This window comes from Phlebotomus papatasi, chromosome 3 (genome assembly GCF_024763615.1).
Source record: "Phlebotomus papatasi isolate M1 chromosome 3, Ppap_2.1, whole genome shotgun sequence".
Taxonomy (NCBI): Eukaryota; Metazoa; Arthropoda; class Insecta; order Diptera; family Psychodidae; genus Phlebotomus; species Phlebotomus papatasi.
The window spans coordinates 63,785,527-63,805,950 of record NC_077224.1 but is presented as its reverse complement, the minus strand read 5'-3'; the positions used below and the strand labels follow the sequence as shown (position 1 = coordinate 63,805,950).

The 20,424-nt window shown below is 34.3% G+C and overlaps 1 protein-coding gene across 3 annotated transcripts in view; it reads right to left on the bottom strand.

The window, feature by feature from the left end:
* Positions 1 to 908: 908 nt before the first annotated feature.
* LOC129807176 (out at first protein) overlaps positions 909 to 20,424 on the bottom strand; it is a 97,982-nt gene continuing 78,466 nt past the window's right edge. Inside the window, exons 5-6 of one of the 3 annotated variants that reach the window (XM_055856267.1) lie at positions 6,736 to 6,954; positions 909 to 3,364 (exon numbers count right to left, since the gene is read on the bottom strand). In XM_055856267.1, coding sequence (XP_055712242.1) covers positions 3,348 to 3,364; positions 6,736 to 6,954 — 236 coding nt within the window. In that variant the 3' untranslated portion in view covers positions 909 to 3,347. Of the gene's footprint in view, positions 3,365 to 6,420; positions 6,955 to 20,424 lie in introns of those variants that run through there. The other 2 variants (XM_055856268.1, XM_055856266.1) reach the window with 2 other exon arrangements.

The following is a 20,424-nucleotide window of genomic DNA, read 5'->3' as shown; positions in this document are numbered from 1 at the left end:
TCTCTTTAAGAAAACTTTGGTTTCTATTCAACAATCTAAAGCAAGAGATTGAGAAGATAAACGTTACAGTTTGAAAGAGCATAGACGAAATCGCCTTTTATAAACCTGCAACTTGTGGATGACTTCAACTTTATTATCCTATTTGAATTGATTTCTAGAATAAAACAAGAGTCAGTTTAGATTTTTTTAATCAAGGTAATTGATTTTGATGATAGGAATTCGTCTTGCATTCAATAGTAGGTCTCTCGCTTTTTTCCTACGAATCTTATCATTTCTGTCTCACTGATGCACTCTAATGGTTTCATATACTATAATGGCCTAAAGTTTGTCAATGCCAACGCAGAATTTACGAAGTGGTCAACCCATAAGAATTTCCGGTGGTAATAAAAGACTTTAAAAGGGAAATTGAAGAAGTTTTAGTGTCCCAAAATACATCTACGCTTAGCTCGTATGATAAAACCAACCTCACTCATAAATATAACTCTTTGACCCGAAATACGAAGATTGAATTGAGTAGAGAAATTTCAGGTTGTCATTCCAAAAGAAAAGAAGGTAATAAAAGTATAAGGTAAGTGTAACTATTAATTATCCTGAATTTGCTTGGAAATTTTTACAATTCAAAATCAATAAAAAAAAATTTAAAATAATTGTAACATCAATGTCGTGTGTCCAGAATATTTTCGTGGTCTAAATAACTTTATAATCTAACTTTCAATCTGAGTGACACTTTAATCAAAAACCAAAAGTTTTTGATTAAAGTGTCACTCAGAAAATTTATTATTTTTTTTTATTAAATAAGAAAAGAGAGAAAATTTGTAAATTTTTTTTTCACACAGATTCTAAATCACTATCTTCTGCCGTTCGCATATGTCTCTGATTTTTTTAAAAGTATTAATTTATCGAAATAATTTTTTTGTATTAATTCCTAATTTGTAGATTTATTTGTCTACTTGTGAAAATTTAAATCTACCGTAAGTTCGGTTGACTTTGGCGCCCTCCTGTTCGTAAACTTCTCTTTATTTCTAGAACTCAAGGATGGTCTTTATCGATCCGATCTACTATGTCTGAAAAGGTGAGAACCGTTCTTAATCATTAGAATTAAAGAAAAGCTTACGAACAGGAGGGTATCAAAGCCACTCGCAAGGGACAGTCACGCGTACTTACGGCACCACAAATAAGTATAAAATAAAACCGCCCCTAAAAGAAAAATGTCGGGTGAATAAATTGAAAAACTTATGCAATATGTGAATTCTCAATTATTCGTATTTCCTTTTCGTGCAGTAAAACTAAAATTTTACTATATTTTAAACAAAAGCCTGAGTTTGAGTTTTGACAGCTTGAATTGGCAATTGTCTGGTGGAAAACTAATCTCACTACACAGAAAAAAAATATTTCGTAAATTTTTGTGAATTCCTACTGGGGATTTATAAAATTATCGGAAATCGTAACCCATTAAAGTTTATAAATGTCTGTACGTTTTCACAAACATTTTTCGTAACATGATCATTTAACGACCATTTCTCGTTCTTTTACAAAAATTTATTTGTAAATATTCGTAAACACACAAAAAAATTAACATAAAATTTTGTCATTTATTTGTAAAGTTTTGTCAGTTAAACAAAAATGTACGAATAAATATTTGTAAAAGAGCAAAAAATGCTCACTAAATGATCATGTTACGAGCAATGTTTATGAAAAAGTACAAAAAATTACAAACTTTTTGGTGGCTAAATCCTCAGTAGAAATTAACAAATATTTACGAACAATTAGTAATTTTTTTCTGTCTAGTGAAATTAGTTTAGAAAAGAGACTAACCAATTTGACATTTGACTTAAATAAGCAAAATTAAAAAAAAAAAGTATGAAAGCACTATTCAAACAAAATTTTATTCAAAAAGTTTCATTGTTGAAAATGAAATTTCAATAATTGAAATTGTGTATGAGCGGAGAATTTAAATTTTCAACAAAATTTCTGCCAATTTTTGCAAGGTCAAAAGTTACATCGTCTAAAGTCATCTACACATTACGATCAATTTTCATCAAAAATTGCATTGTTGAAAGAAATTGCCTGCAGTGCTGTATGTACAAACGTCATAATTCTGTCAAAAAGGTAATTTTTGACGCAATTTGCTCCCAAATGTGTAGAGGCCATAAAATACCAATTTCTCAGTGAATATTTGTCATTGATTAATTTGATTGAATCTATTCGAAAGATCTTGGAAAACTGAAGAATTCTGCTCAACAGGTAATAATTCGGAAACAATCAATTAGATGAAAACAATTATTATTATTAATTGTTTTTATCTATACGGCAAACTCGGTGATTTGTCACTTTGAGGTCATGGTTTTCGACGTCTGTCCTGTCAAATATTAACACATTTCGTTCAATTTACAACTATAATAGAGCAGAATTACAGCAACCAACATTTTAAAGTTACTGAATCTGGCAATTATCTGCTGTGTTCATTGAAAATCATCCACCCACATATTATGTGTTCATGTAATGCAAGTGACAAAATTAATCCACTCCACAAAATTTGCTATATTATCGTGCAATGTCAGTAAAAAACCTGACCCAGCGTGCAGCGATATTGCAACCTCTGAACCAAATTGAATCAATAGATTTCATTTGATTGGCACATTTGATAATTATGATATGATACACGTATATATTTTCAACATCGTATTTTACACCTGTTCACTATACGATGGGAGTTGTAGATTTTGTAATTTAGAGGGAAAAGAGATGTTCAGCACTATTTTAAATAATTCCATACCCTTTTTCCTGTTGCATTCCGTTGTGTTTGCCTATATTGAATGACTTTTTTCTCTATCTCGCGATATGGACACGCATGAAAAAAGTACATTTTGTAAATTAACCAAAAAAAAATTCTTCATAAAAAAATATTCTGTAGCGTATCTAAAATAAAAGAAGCATTTTTTTTCGGAATTGCGAGCGAAAAATAATACACTGCAAAATTTTTTCACATTCACTCACAATCCCCTCAGTAAATTTCCATACAGAAGCTATTATTAAATTCATTTTTTATTTCTATTATTTTTTCATCATATTCGCTCTTGTTTTTTTTTATTATTTTGCTAGTCACATACACTCCATTTCTAGGTTATAAAAGAATAGTTGATTAATTTGAAAGTTTCCAAAGTGTATCATTTGTTTTTTTTTAACTCTTGTATGATCCTTTCAGTTAGAAAATATATTTTAGAACCTATGCACAATATACCTTTTTTTTAAACATATCTCTCATTTACGGTTGACTATTTACAAAATTACAGTTTTCCACCCCTACCCGACAGGCTTACCTATCCCTTTTGCTCTTCATAATGTTGTTAACACTGGAAATATACTGCAACATACCACGAAATTTTGCATCACTGATAAGTTTCTTTATACATGAGCAGGTTGTGTGAAAAGTTCATGAAGCAGATTTTTTTTAAATTAACACTGAACCTACCAAGACCCGATCAAATTGACCGCTTTAAAATTAACACATATTTTAAATGGTACAATGTCTCTATCAAACTTTATGAATTTCTTAAAATATGCATGTAACATATTTTTCAGTGTTCAAATTTTAATTTTTTGCTCTTTTCCAAGACAAATTTGTTGAGTATCCAACCTTATCGCAGTTTGTCATTTGACCGAAAAACGACCAAAATTAGTCGGTAGGTTCAGTGTTAAATAGTCCATATGATAGAAATTTCCATTAGGAAGGACTGTTAAGTTACTGGTCTGGGTTTTGGTCAAAACTTTTTAACGTAACCAAATGCTTCTGTAGCTGCCTACCATCTTCTGTGACGGGAAGTGTGACTGTGTAGGATTTTCTGATATGTGATGTGTAGGCCTATGTCTACAAGCCTGTATGAGCATTTAGCCCTCTAAATGAACTGCACCATAAGCCTTTAGATTTAGATAATAGAAAAGACAGGGTGGAGTAAGAACTTTTTAAGGATACAGTAGACTCTCGCTCAATCGTCTCTTTTTCAATCGGGCACAAAAATTTGTAAACGATTTTCACGTTTGATTTTAAAGCAAATTTATTCAAATTTACTGTATTTCCCCTCGTTTTATTGTGATTCTTTAAATTTGAGCGTTTTTTGTGAAAGTTATAATGATTTTGAAGCTCAAATCTCTGGATAATTTGGATGACATTTTGCCCCATATGCCAGATTGAGAAAGAGTCTACTGTAGTATCAATTGTATTTTTTTTTATCAATTGCGTCGATTACGATGATGATAGCTGCAATTTCAGTAGCTAGCATTGGATCGGAACTTTCTTTATCTGTCATCACTAAGCTTAACGATATTGTGCTGTAACCCTGGCTACGGCTTCTTATATGTGGATCAAAATATTCGAACATAAACAAATGGAATTTTTGAAGAGGGAGATTTAAAGTGCCTAAAAAACATGTTTTTAGATTAATTGAAATCGGTTAGCGTTTGGTACACGCTGGGTTCGAAATAGAGGTTCCGAATCAAAATCCCTTTCCCAGCGAGCACCAATTCATCAATTCATTCGTAAGCTTTTCTTTACTTCTAGAATTTAAGGATGGCCTTTATCAATACAATCTACCATGTCTGAAAGGTGAAAACCGTTCTTAAACATTAGAATTAAAGAAAAGCTTACGAACAGTAGGGGATCAAAGTCAGCAGCACTTACGGTTTTTTTCAACTGAATTCTGATAATCTTAAAACGAGAGTCGCGAGACAGTGTCATTTCCATATATTTGGTTAGCCCTTTTTATTCGAGAACTGCTAACCGGATAGCAGATTTTTGATAATCGATTCAGGAAAAATATGCTGAAAACTGCTGAAAACGCTGCTTTCTTTCAGCTAAATGTCGTGAATATTAACAATGCAATATACTATCACGGATTTGGTAGGAGAAAACGACGCGACAGACAGGATTTAAAGCCAAAACCAAGGTATCAAAGTACTCAACACTCAACTTTATTTACTCCTCTAGAAGCAGTCAAATATTTCTGAGAATAGAGATACACGCTTAACGAAGTACATGGTGGCCTCGTCAGCAGCAACTCCGGCAACATCTGCGTAGAGCACCGGTAAAATAGGGCTCCCGATGGGGGACTACAACTTTGATGACAACTCCTTCGTGTACCTTGGATCAACAATCACAGCCGACAACAACATTTTAACAGAAGTCTGCGCACGGCTGCTGAAAGCCAACAAAGCCTAGTTCAATCTATCAAAAGTTTTCCGGTCCAGAACCTTATGCCCTAGACACACTTACGGGTTAAGCTGATACACGACTTAGTGGAAAATGATGGAAATGATGTCTAACCATTATTTCGAATACAATTACGCTAAGCCGTCTCTCGGCTAATCCTCAGGTCTGTCAAGGCCCTTAAGCATAAAGACTAAGCTGATGCTGTATAGGACTATGGTCCTGCTAGTCCTCACGTATTCGTCTGAGACGTGGATCCTCAGCAAACAGAATTGCGAACTCTTAGCCGCGTCTGAGAGGAAGATACTACGACAGATTTTGTGCCCCATATGTGAGGAGGGACAATTCCGGAGCTTATACAACCATGAGGTGTATGAGCGCTACCGAGAGGTAACTGTCGTCAAGCAAATACGCCTCAATAGGCTCACGGTGGACTGGTCATCTGGTTCGCACGGATGAGGACGACTCAGCCTGGAAAGTCTTTAGGAGCGGACTCTATGCTTCGAGAAGACGAGGCCGACCCAGCCTCAGATGGACCGACAGCGTGGACCAGGACGCCAGTTCATTAGGGGTGCGGAATTGGAGAACAGGGGCGCGTAACAGGCTCGAGCGGCGACGGGTCCTGAGTCAGGCCAAGACCAGTAAAATTGGTTGTAGCGCCGGTTAAGTAAGTAAGTAAGTAAGAGTTTTACGCTACAGAGATAGAGTATCAGTTGTTCAAGCAGAATAGCTCCAACAAGCTTTTCCATTCCCTCAAGAGTGGATAATACACCCAAGCTCAATTTAAATTATAAGAGCACATACAGCCGTCTTAAGATTCTCCCACTCTACTTCGCTGCAGGTATGTACTGCTCGCATGAAGTATAGGAATAAATTTAAAATTTATCAAAGCACGACGCACACCCCATAAAGAACATCGTGCAGCATCCCCTTGGAAGAACATGACTAAAAGCAGGTTCACAACAGTATAATATGTTGTATATGGGCTTCAGACTATACCCTTAAACCTGTAATTTAGCGCTTAAATCAGTTTAAAATGATCAGGCATCGAAGCCAAACCAAAATATCTGCCACTTTTCATTTAAACTTCACGAACTTTTCACGCAACCTGTTTTCATTAAATAAAAAGCTCACATATTCATCCAAATTTGAGTTCTACACGGACCATTCTCTTTCTCTCTATTCTGCAAACATGTAACACATAATACTATGCAAAATTTGCAGTTTTATAAAGTTTAATGAAATTAATCTTTGTCTGGCTTTATTTTTGTGTGTATGTGTGTGAAAAAGGATCTGTCTGCATCTAAGCTACATCATCCCATCGTCGTATGCGTTATGAATATTTTAAAACATTTGTTGACAAATTTCATTCTTGCAAAAGGGAATAGTTTCCGTTGAATACAAATGAAATTCCACGTTTGTTCGTGGGGTATAAAACAATGATGAATGAAAATTAAAACTAAATAATGGTCATTCATCCCAGAGACATTGTTGCTTTTGTCGGACATAATATGAGTATTGATTGCACTTACGACACGTTTTTATACCGCATCGATAGCTTGTTGTGCCCGATGCAAGGGCATTATCTTCAGCCTTACCCTTGCAATACTTCAGGCCACACGGGTACCAACCTATGCACATTTCCAAAAAACATGTGCACGGTGCCCAAACACCCGACACTTCGCTGCATCTTGAAGGTTTCGTTGGTGGAAATTGACGCAGTGCTGCCTCCAAGTTGGATATTGAGGAGCCTGCAAAAGAAACCAAACATCCTTCAATACAGAAAAACTTGCAATAAAATATTGATGTGATGCATAAATCTAAAATTCATTGATAATATATTTTCGTCTGCATCAATAAAAAAGGAACTTTTCTCTCTCCAAAATTAATATATTCGCAGTGATGGCAACGTGGTAGGAATACAAAATAAACATACCATTACCCCAAGTCAGAAAGATAGGCATTTCGACCATTTATCATATTGTGCTATAACTTCCTCTCTTTTGCACATTACGCATCACAACATTGAGAAGCAATTGCGATATAATACGAAAAGGAAATTGCAAATTTGTATTGAATTATTCAACAAAATATGAATTATCGACAAAGGCAAAATCCCATTTAAAATAACATCTAATTTTAAAAGGGGTGTTTTCTTATTATTGTGGCGTTCAATCCAACAATATCAAATAATGCAAATTTCCATATATCCTTGGTCACACTTTCCCAAATTCACAATTTAGTTTTTTTAACGTTTTTTTTTCAAAGCACTGTTATAAATAGAAAACGAGGAGCAGAAAAAAACGAATATCGGACAGGAAATAATAGTCAAACCAAAACAATGTTTGTTGACATGCCAACAACAACAATTATAACGTAATCTAAAATCAAACACTACATCATGATGTTAAATTGCAAAACGTTTTTTTTGGTCCATCAAAATTACTTTGAAAAATAAATTCAAAACCTATACTTTTTTAAATTTGTTTGAGCCATTTTTTATGTAATAATCAGCCAAAAAAATTTTGTAAATAAACAATTCATACGTCACAGTACAAACGAACCAAGTAAAGTAATTAAATTAGCAAAAAAAATCAAATTTGACTATTTCTAACTTAGAACTTTAAAATCTGTTTAATTTTTATGTAATTTTTAAATATTGTAACGAAATTGAGTTACTGGGGTCGCAAGGGATGATTTTTTAACACGAGGAATTTGCACTATTACATTTATTTGCACTCACTTAACATTTTGGTGATGATCACTCTAGCGAGATCAGTGGACAACTGAACTTTTATCATCGATAAAACTCTCCTACTTTCTTCTTTATCTCTCCTGACTCGTCCCTCACATCTTCTATCTCGTTTCCGTAACAATATCTTTATTTTCGACTCACTACGAGCCTTGAAGTGCACATGGCAATTGGTTGAGATCAGTGGCAAAGACAATCAGAGCCAGTGTCCCCATAGCTCAGTTGGTAGAGCATTTGCCTAGATAGCGAAAGGCCCCCAGTTCAAGCCTGGGTAGAGGCAGGAATTTTTCCTGTCTCCACTGAGAGAAACCCAAAAAAGTTGAAATAAGATTCCGGAAATGTTAATTTTTCAGAAAGGGTTACGTTTTTGTTGTTGTTGTTCGAAATGTATCAAATGCATCGGTATCGAACTAAAATGTTATATTAATCCATACCATAGGGGTTGTAAATTGAACTTAGACATATTTTAAAACAGACTTCCATTCTAATAATCTGAATACACCTACGGCTTAACGTAGATAATAATCAGAATAATGATTAGTTTGTATTCCCAACTGTTTACCACTAAGCCGTCTCTCGGCTTAAGTCGTAAGTCTGTCCAGGGTATGACGTTCCTAGCGGTGGTAAAACGAATTTAAAATTTTTGAAAGAGAAGAAACAGTTTACAACATCCTTCAAGTTCTAAAGAGCAGAATGAGACTAATGGCTATTCAAGGTTTTTATTTTTATCTCCATTAGCTCGAATCAAGAATGTCCTTTGGGGGAGGGGGGGGGCAAGTTTCTTTTCATAAAAATCTTTCAATCTCTGAACTTAATTCATGGTAGAGAGTCGAAGATATTCAAAATATTCAAAATATTGAATCAAAGGGTAGCAGTATTTTTGGCCTCTACAAACTAGAGAAATTTATATTCATATTGAAGAGTTGTCTCTGCACAAGCCTAGGGAATTTGCTTCAATATGAACATAAATTTCCCTTGTGGATAGAGGCCATTAAACTCCTGATTAAACTTCAATATTCACAAATTGAGCTATTCAGTTACTGCCGGTCGAGACGTTAAAATATTTTTATAAATATTTTTAAAAAGTTTAACAGAGTTATCACACTACAAAATTTCACTTTAAAGTTAAAGTGAAAAGTTGCTCATTAAAACTTCTAAAATCACTTGAAATTGCTGATTCAATCAGGACACATTGCTCGAATTGCTCAATGTCACTATGGCACGCGGGTTGTCAAATGAATGATTTTGTTTTTGAAGAATTTTAGTCGTTTGAGTGAAAATGAGTAATTTCAGTGAAGAATAGGAAGTTCTCCTCGAATAACTGCAATAAACTGTTACCCGATGAAACTTTAATGAACAAATTTTGTTCATTATTTTGCTCATTAATATCAATCGTATTTATGCTATTTTAATCCATGTAAACCAATTTTTTTGACCCGAGTCCACTTTTTTATCACTAAATGAATCAATTTCTTAAAGCTCTTGACAAGAATTGCACATTAGGACACATATCAGCAACAATTAATGTGAATCTCATTAAAATTTTAATGTGAAATTCTGTAGTGTGATACCACGATAAGTCCGATCGCAAAACCTAAAATTTTGTGAAAACTATATAGTAGGATTATTAAGAATCACATTATATATATAACACATTGCCCTGTTTTTGTGCAGTTCAAGAAATGCAGACTTCTCTTTATAACTAGCCGAAGGAAATTTGATTAAAAACCACCATCAAACACCAGTTGATATCATCTGCTTGACAAAACAAGAATGAGAAATACTAATTTTAAACAATCCTTATCATCTATCCCCTGCGACCGTATGGAAATGGAAATTTAGGAAACTAGATACAATATTGAGATTATAATAACCTTTTATAGTTTCTCTCACTCAGTTCCTCTTTCTTCAGATACCTTATGGACTCGATGGCCCGTGATAGTCCCCTGGTGCTAAATTCATGCACAAGAAATGAATTTATGTGGTACACTTGACTCTATTTCCCAGTCTCTATCGTCATTTCACTTTAGTTTCCTATTTCCTTTACCAAATAGCCAATTCCTATCTGATTTAATTTCTCTTGTTCTCAAAATCTCGCTTCACCACACAAATTTATACTACTTTTCCTCTCCTATCATGTAACCGTCCGTTTTGTATATGGTATACTCGGACATGTTCCCATTTAGTCGTCCACTTCTTGCAAAAGCATCCACCCCCCTCATTCACTTAGTTTCTCATTTCCCAATATAGGGGAGACTGGGGTAAAAAGTCACAAAACGGATATTTAATTTTTTTACAAGCTACCCGAGCGCTTCAGAAATTTTTAATTAATGCAGATTTATAGGAAATTTACCGCTCTACAACTTTGTGGAAGTAATTTTTGCTCTATTTTGTAAGGAAATACCTTTATTGTGCCGATTTCTAAAAGGTGATTTTGTGACCATTCTCAAAAATGCTGGGGCAAATAGTATCAGGCATGGGGTAAAATTACCACATTTTGATACGCTTTATTACGGGCTCCCGTAACTTTAAAAAATACCTAGATGACATATTTGCATAGGATATTTATTTCTCTACACCTCTGTGCAACAGATTTTTTCCTATCTGAACGAGAAAAGCATTTTTAAAGTTATTTTCCAAAGTCTATTTTTGGCAAGAAAATTCTATTCAACCATTCTGAAAAGGCGAAAATGGCGAATTGAGCGAGATGCATTTGACGAAATCTGCCGAAGAGTTGCCGAGTAAACGTCACTCAAGTGAAAAATATAAACAAATTAAAAAAAAGCAAGAAGTGTCTAGTACAACATAGAGTTTTTTTCATACAATATGGCATTCAATTTAACTGTGTGGGACAAAGGAAGGACTTTCCAGAGGTCTCAAAGTTTTGTGACTCAGAAGCTCTGAGCGATATAAGGGGAGAATAAAGAGAAATTGGTGAAATGAAAAAAAAAATTTATTGTGTTTCTGTTGGCTGGTATCGAACTATCTCAGAGCCTGAGATATTCCAGTGGTTTTTTCAGCAGTTCCATTTAGTTGCTTAAAAAGTTTCTTGCCTTGTATACCTGTTCGTATTTTGACTTCTGGTGAATTACAATATAACACCCTGACATTGCATAGCTTTCCGGATAATGCGGTTCTTCAAGAGTTTGTTCAGGGTTGTTTATTGGAGCAGTTGGAACATGAAAATATCATAAAATTTTACAATTGACCTCACTAGAACACCACTTTCCAATAAAATTGCAAATTGTGTGACCCATACAAAATAAACAACAAGCGACGACACATGAGAATGAATGACGTTTCTTTTCGCCGTGAGACATCAGGAATTGCTTCGGTTTTTGTTACTTTCTGCCCCATACCTTTTGATACTTTTTACCCCAAGTGGTCATTTTTAATAAAAAGATTTCTGGAGAGAAGGATATTTGGAAAATGCTAAAACGGATAGTGGATTCGTACTCAGGGAATCCAAATCATTTAGGAAATATTCCCAAGTGCATCAATTTTGGAAATTAAGTAGGTAATAATTGATATCTCGTGTAAGGAAAATATTTCAAAAACAATCCTAAAAATTTCAATATTTTTTATTTTATAAATCCCCTGTTAGAATTCTGAGAAATTTACGACATTGAATAAGGTCCATGGCAGCTATCTAAGGAAAAAAATTTAAGCCGCTATCTCTTTTATCTTGGAAGGTATTGAATTATGAAATTTTCGAATTGTGACTTTTTACCCCAGTCTCCCCTATACATTTATTTGCCAACAAATCCCAGATAGAAGTACACATTTGCGAATCCATTTGTGTTAAGGGGAGCACTAGTGTCCAGTACAGTGGACTCGATCAAGCGGTATCTCCTCTCTTGACTCTTTTACCCGAATATCCAACCAACAACCCCCAAAAATTTTCTTTTGCCTCCTCATGAACATTCCCCAACCACAATGGTCAGCCAAACACAAGGGTTAGAGAAACAATAAAGCCACATGAGATAATGGGACCAGATGTCTGGATTTGTGAGTTCTGTTCTTCCGTCGGACATCGTGGAAATTTAATGGGGTTGTCTACTCTATAGCTTCGCTCCCACTACCAACAAAATCTCACCCCTATATGTATACTTACAAGCCTCTAGCATCCATTCAGAATATCTAAATTATTATCATTCTTTCATATCCATAGAGAATATGAGCTATCTATATTGTGCTATATAACCCAAAAATATGCTTTTAGCACAAAAATCTTAATGGAATATCACCCTTTTTAGACGCTCGAATTATGTGCTCTAATGAAATTATATTTCACTTCCCACCCAAAAAGTCTCTTACACCTGCTTTAATTCATTGCTGGGGTGTTTTTTGGAATAATTACGCTCGGTCTTGTTTGTTTTCACCGCACCAAAGACCAAATAAGGACAAGAGGGTTACTGACCTTCTTTGACTTTCAGAATTATACACATTAAAAGCAAGGCAAAACATTTGCAAAGCAATTCATAGCTTAGCTTTAGAGGTGTTCAAGGTAGTTAAACATCAAGATTATAGCCTTATAAATAAATGACAAAATATTATGAACAAGAGTTTAACACAGTAATATGAAGCTTTGAAATTTTAAAGATTAATGGACAATTTTATGCACACGACGAGTACAATTTTAAATTTATCTTTTGGAATATTTTCATGTAATTGTTTAATGTGTCCGAATCCGAATATACACAAAGAGATTTTGGAGTTTAATTATTGCTAGGACTCTACAAAGATTAACCCGTTACTTTAACAAACTGTTGTGACGAGAAATTCTCTTGAATCATCACTTTTGATATCAAAAATTCCTTTTAAGAGAAGGCACGAGAAAGGTACGGAAGAAAATAAGACTTTTCACGTAAACATAAAATTCATGAGAGCAACACTAATGCCAAGAAATCATTTTTGAGCTCAGTAGATACAAAAATAAGCTCATTGAAGGGTAAAACGACTCAATGTTCTGCTCACTGAAAGAATACCTGAGATTCAGAGAAAATGTCAGAGACTCAGAGTAATAGGAGTAATAGGGTAAAGTGGTACAAGTTGGACAGGGCTTTTTGTTTTGATAAATTTAGTATTTACTTCATTTTTATTTGTATATTTTTAATGCTTTAGCTCTATAATTTGGTTCCTTGTGCTTAAAAAGAAATTTCGTACTGTAGTTATCAAGAAAAAAACCATGTCCAACTTGTACCTGCGGATTGTCCAACTTGTAACACTAATTCCAAATTATATCACTTTACCCTACTACTACGGAGAGGACGGTCGAATAAAAAAATCTGTGCCAGTTTTCATATAAACAAATTTTTCTCAAATTGAATAAAATTAGTATAACCGGCGCTGGTTTCTCAGTGCCGAATTCAATCACTTCACGTTTTTTTTTTTTTTTAATTGATATCTCGTTATCAAATTGATGACCAATTGCGTGGGGTTTACCAAAAAATCGGATAAGATATTCTCTTTGTGGAAGAACATTTTTTATAGCCGCCCCCGGTGGTTGGACATCTAAAAACTTTAAAAAGAAAGTTTAAGAAGTATTCAGTAAATGAAACCTTCAGATTCGAGCTTTTCATTGACCATGGAAATTTATTTTTTAACTCCCTAGCACTATACTTCATCACTAAACACTATTCACCTATGTTCTTGGCCAAAAAGATCATCCTGACCTTAAGAACTGTTCAAGAAACTTTAGTTACACTCTGGAGAATAAATGAAAAAAACACATACATTGAGGAAACTCGATTACATTTCAATTTTTGAGAACGTTTCACTTTCTCCTTAAAAAAATGTTCTAGCACGTTCTCTCTGTAGTATTACTCTGAGGGGGAAGTGCTTGTAATTTGGGAAAAGTATGAAGTGCAATATTTTTTCAATAGTTACTCCCTTTTCAGAAGTTTTTTTTTACCCTTGACAAGCTGTTTATCGTTTTTTTCTTTTTATAAAAATTAATGTTAAAACATAGGATAAATTAATCTTCATTTGACGGTAATTTTGGACATTTTCTTGTAATTTTGGACACTGTGCTTGTAATTTTCGACAATCAATGTGAAGTTCTTGACACACTTAGAACTTAAGCCGAGACGGATTAATATAATTACGCTAAGCCGTCTCTCCACTAATCCTCAGGTTTTTCAAGGCCCTGACGCCCATTGTTGTTCATTTCAAGAACATAACTTCCTGTTTATGAGAAGAAACCGTAAGATATCCCAAAGAGTCCGGAAAATTTCCATATAATTCATTAAAAAGAGTTGACTTCGGCACTCCAAGTACGCGCTCATTCACACAATCCCTTTCCTTTTCGGGAATATTTTAAGGCTTTTTGCACTGAATATTAATTATTCAATAATCTAATAAACTCAATATCTTGTAAAAAGAATAATTATTTAGAATAATTAGAAAATACTCCAATTTAATGAATTTATTTTTAGTGTCCAATTTTACCCTCAAAGTGTCCAAAATTACACACTGTCCCAAATTACAAGCAGTTCCCCTAAATGTTTCTGGTAGATTATTGACCTGTCTGCGTATGTGTAATGGAACATTAATTAAAAATACATACTCAATTCAATTTCATAGCAAAATATGTATATTCTAAATTCTTAATACAAAGACCTAAATATTATATTTGCAGTTCATAAAATTATTCAAGAGCTCTAATCCTGGAACAAAATACTGTTTTAAGAAAATATTTTGAATTTGAAATTCAAAATGAAGACCATCCAAATCTAAGACATTTCATGCAAGTAAATAGCCATAAACATTGAAGTAGCATATTGTGCAATTCCCAAGCAAATGAACGAGATACGTATGAATGATTTTGATATCCATTATGTAGGATGCAATATATAAGTATAATTGAGAAAACTTATTACCAATCCCCTAATCTTCTACAACGATAAACAACTGCAGTAATCCCTAACTGGGGAGAAATTGTAAATAGGAAATAACTTCCTGGAGATTATTTTTAGTTCTTAATCAGGGTATTTTGCCTCCAGACAGTACAGCTAAATATTTGTGATAGAGTCTGACCCATGCATGTGTTCAAAATTTCATTTCACATTTGCAAGCAATATGTGAGAACTGTAATAATCCTTAAAGTGAGATGTATCTAACCATCAGTAAAGTTGAAAATTTGTAAGCTTTATCCACAGAGTTTAGCAACATCAATCGGTTAACTTGTTTGAAAACTTTACCAATAAATGTTTGGAGAATTAATCCTGAATAGCAAATTCAACATTTGCTGGAAAACATGTTGTGGATATTTTAGTTCCGTTGTGAAATTTGTTATAGATTCATTAGTTATAAGATAACAAAGTTGAATTTTCAAACAAAAAAAAACATACACGCTAAACTGAAAATACAATTATGTTTTGTGGAATAAAATGGACAAAATTATAGATAAGCCACCGTACTTTTTGAATAAATTGTTACTAAAAGCTTAGCATAGGAGAATGAGAACAATCACTTAAAGCCTTAAAAGCTTTTCAACACACTCTCTCTTATTCCTAATGAATTCTCCCTGGTTTTTCGGTTAATCTTCCAACACCTCCACTCAGAAGGTTTTTGCTGAGGGAAAAAGCTTCCCATTTTGAATGATTTCATCGTTCGAAAATACTTCGTGAGCTGTGTCAAAAACATCGAACTTTTAATCACTCTCAGATGGTGATAAAATACTCATTTGGTATTCACAACACGTCATTTTCGTCATTTTTCCTAGATTATGAACTTTTCTATAATTTCCCCATCTGCAGTCACAAGTTAGATGTGCTTTCTAACTCCTCTCAATTATAACATATAAACATATGTACGTTCTGTATATTGCGCAACTTGTCTGGGTCACGACTTTCAAATAAGTTTTAGAGTTGTGTCCTTTCTCCGAGGTTTCAACAAGATACACCCTAAAGCTAGCCAATAGCTTTATCATACCCAGTCGTAGAGGAAACTGGGGTGATACCGCAAAATTTTGAAAGGTGCAAATTTGACTTAATTTTAGAAGAAAATGTTTAATTTTCGGAAAATGTTGCAGTAATCACGTTTTGTCAATGAGCATAATATGGGCTTCAGACCTAAAGTTTAGGCATATGGGTTAACTTCTTTAACTTCTTTTCAGGCAAACTTTTTAAATAAAAATGGCTTAAAATTGGTGGTTATATGATTAAATGAAAAAAAAGTGATTTACTAGATCTTAAAAAAAAACAAAGCATTTTGTGTCCTTCAGGAACTGGAATAAACCTCTAGCATAGATGCAAAGATGAAAGGTGAATTGTCCCTAAACCCTATTTCCATTTTTTAATTAGTGAAAAGTTTTATTTTGAAAATTAAATAAATTTAAAATAATTTCAAGTATATTTGAATAAAACTGAGGCCTATTTCACACTGTTAGGGCTTCTAGATTGCATTAGATTAAATTACAGTAGGGGTGATTCTTCGCGGAACCGCTGCATCCAGACCTCGTTTTGAGCCCATTATGCATCTGTTAATGGCAAGATGGTTCAAACCAGCCCGTTTTTTCAGATAAACTCCATTAAACAGTGCAGCTTTAATCTTGATAGATCTTCATCACACAATACGGCTTTACCTAGCAGTACGCGTCTGATGTTACATAAGCTGGGGCAGTCGCTCGCATGTGAGTGACCATCTCCTCAGTTTGTTTGCATCCCCTGTATATTTTGTTACATTTTGCCCCATCCTACTCAGATGTTTATTTAGACAGCGACCGGTTAGAACATTAGCAATCTGTCGGGCTCTCCTGCGACTGCTTCCCTCCAGGTACGCTATCCTTTTCTTATATAAGTTGGTCATGAACAGTTTGGACACGCGACAATCCTTAGTCGCGGTCCATTCTGTTTGATGAAATTTTAATAGATCCTCCTGTATAATAGATTTTCTAATTTGCAAGGAAATCCCTAGAGCAGATTCGAAACCAATCAAAGCGATCCTTGCCTCCTCTACCTCAAGGCTGTCCACTTCTTCATTTCCCGCTATCCCCGGATGCCTAGGTACCCTATATGGAGCGACGTCACATTTCTGTGAAGGCACTTCTAACATTTTCCTGCACTCAAGTCACGAGAATAGAACGCGACTCATATCCCGTTATAGATAGAACCGCAGCTCTTATCTGAGAATATTTGAATTTTTCTACCCTCAATGCAACACTCCACTAGACTCCGATCACCAAGCAGAATCGGGACGACCTCAGTCTAAAACACAGTCGTGTACTGACCGAGGGGCGCTGATCCTCTAATTTGAAACTCGGAGTAAAGGTAACCGGGGCGCCTGAGGATCCTTCAACCCGAGAACCATCAGTGAATAGAGCAACCACATCGGATTCAATGATCTGATCCGCACGTTCAGCCCAGTCAGTTATGCCTCTAAATTTTGTAAACAATTTTCGTCAAAAATTGAATTTTTGACAGAATTCTTACGCATTCAATCGTATCGAGACATTTTATTTGTATCTTTACAACACGGTCGCGCTGGAAGAACTTGCTTATCGTAGATCGCCGAGGAACGCTTTCCTCGTAATGTGGATGTTTCTTCCTTACTCCCGGAGTTTTTTGGCTAGAGGCGGTGCATATTTTTATTACGTTTTATCACAGTGAAAATGTCTTTTTCTAGACATTCTGTTGCATGCACCGGGCGGAACTCGAACTCACAACATTGCGTGTCAAGACGGTCTTAACTACTTTTAAAAAAAAAAGCCAACGGTCTTAATTATTGTACAACTGAGATCCTCAGTTTTTTACATTTCTACCAAACACTGTAGACGATTTCCTTCAAAAAAGCAATTTTTGACGATAATGCCTCCTAATGTGTAGTGGCCTTTATGGTCTCTAAACTAAACATTAGCGAAATTTATGCCCATATTTGACAGTTTTTTCTACACAAGTCTATGGATGCATGTAGGTCTTGTCCTCTGGAACTCTATAATGAAAAATCTCATTTTCCGAAAACACATTACGCAGAGCTGCCCCAATTTTCTCTAACTGTAATGAGTAAGTGACTTTCGAATGATTTGCCGTGTATATCCTACCTCATATATCCCATAATTTGCATGCAAACGACAACCATACCTACGCTACATCCATACATAAATCCTCAAGTCCCCCAACTAGGTACCTTTGCCTTGATGGTTGTGGGTATTAGAAAACTTTTCGAAAGGGACAGAGCCTAACTTTATTCTATTTTGTGACTTGAAATATCAATTAAATAAATCTCGTTGTAGGCTCAAATGTAACGGACAAAAAGTTTCTAATGGTCTTTGGGGTTTTTTGGGAACGTGAATTCATTAGAAAACCAGAAGAAATGCCAAATGGTGAGAAAAGTTGCAAAGAACAATCAGGAAAAGAAATTATGTTGAAGAGAAGGAGATAATTTGATGCAATTATCTGACATTTACACCTGCTAATTTTTTTTTTTTTTGTAAGCGGTTGCATTTGTAAATCTTATTAGTTTTAGAGTCATTTAAAACCACCAGTTCTCTCGTCACATTATCCACTCTCACTAAGCAATGAAAAACTTCCAAGCGACACATTAACGTGATAAAGTCAGTAAAGTACTGAATTATCCCTCCACATTCATCTACACAGCATATCGCCACATTTTATACCCTTTCCTGCCCCCGCCCCATATACCACCAAACACTGAGATAAAAAAGTGATCGATGAGCCTTGACGGAGAAAAGCTATATATGTAGATATAAAGTTGGTATATTTTTCAAGGAAGAAACTTTTCTGATGAAAAATTGACAACCGCTGTTAACACACTTAAGGCTAGGAAAGAGAAACACGCAGAAAAAAGTCCCATGAAGAATCGCCCAGAGAGAACAAAATGCTGTATAAGAAACTTTTTTTGGATTGGAAAATACTTGTATAGAACTGATGAAGAAGAAATATTACCACAGAAGGTAATATTGAGCCAAACTACATTTTTTTCCTGTCGGAAAATATTGTCAATATTTTTTTCCCCAGAACTTATAACAATGCAGTTTTTCCTCTTCATTAAAAATGTACCTCTGAGCCTTGTTTGCATCACAAAGGCGAATGTATAATATTATTTAGTAAAAAAAAGAACGTCATTTATTTCTCAAACTAAGCTTTTGAGCATATCTAGCAAAATACAACAAAATGCTCCGTATTGAATAAATTTACAGAATATAAAGGAGAAAATATAAAGTTGAATATTACACAAAGCATATGATTTTCTGAATGAAGTTTATTCCTCTGTAACCAATTAAGAAACAATAGTAATATGAACTTCAGAACAATGTAACTGGAATGTATTCAACAATGAAAATTTGTAGAAAATTGTACTTTAAATAATTGCATTATAACAGTTCTAAATATATGAAAATTAAGGTGAAGAGAACTGGCGAATAACTTTGACAACTAAATTTTCCAGAAAATTCATCTAGTCTAAAATGCGAAATATGACTGCGGGCAGTTCCTACACTCAGAAAAATAATTGAGTAAAACTTACTCGAATCGATGTTAAATTGACTCTTTTTCGTTGTGATTTTCAATTAACTATATTTTAGAGTTGATTTTACTTCTATTTAGGAGTAATATTCAGAAGAGTTGTTCTAAGTTTTTTTTCTAAAATTTATATGACAAAAGAGTGTAAATAACCATTTTTTATGACTGAAAATAACTCGCTTTAAAAGTTAAAATAACTTCACTTATGGCTTTTCGACCGTATGGATATTTAAGGCAAGTCAAGGTGGGAGTTCGGTTGACAAAAAAATAGACCGAACTCCCACCTTGACTTGCGTTAAAATAACTCGTTCCAAGAGTTAAAAGAATCTTTTTTGGAGTTAAAATAACTCTTTCAAATCCCAAAATAAATAGATTTTGCAATTTTATGTTTTTTTTTTTATTTTGTCATTTTCTTTATTAATATTTCCTTGATCTCAAGTTCCCTATAATCCGAGCGAAATATCACGTATGATGCCCGCACATGTCTTCATGAAACACTGCACTCAGGGAAATATATCTGGGAGCCGGGGTTAGAAAGAGGTGTTGAATATGCACCATAGCAATCGGGGTTTAGATTCACACCAAAAAAAGGAAGAAAAAAGTTAAATTCACACCGACTTTGCTTTATAAAAATTTACTCCACCGAGTGTTAATTCTACACTGTACATAAAATATGTTAAAAGGCACATAAAAGTAAGTTTTCGTCATCTAGGATAGTCAGAAATATATCTTATATAAATTTAATACACTTCTGTTTCATTATAATATGAAAAAAGCATAAAAAATGCATTATTACAGGAATATTTCGATAAGCAAATTTAAACCTCATTAAGTGCTAAATTCACACTGCTAGCAACAAAGGTATGCAAATTCAAGACGAGTGTGAATGTACACTTAAAAAGTGTTCTTTGAATACCTCCTTGGGGTTGTTGGACAAGAAAATGCAGTAAATTTTTCGCATTCCTCATTTAGTTTCAGTCTATCGA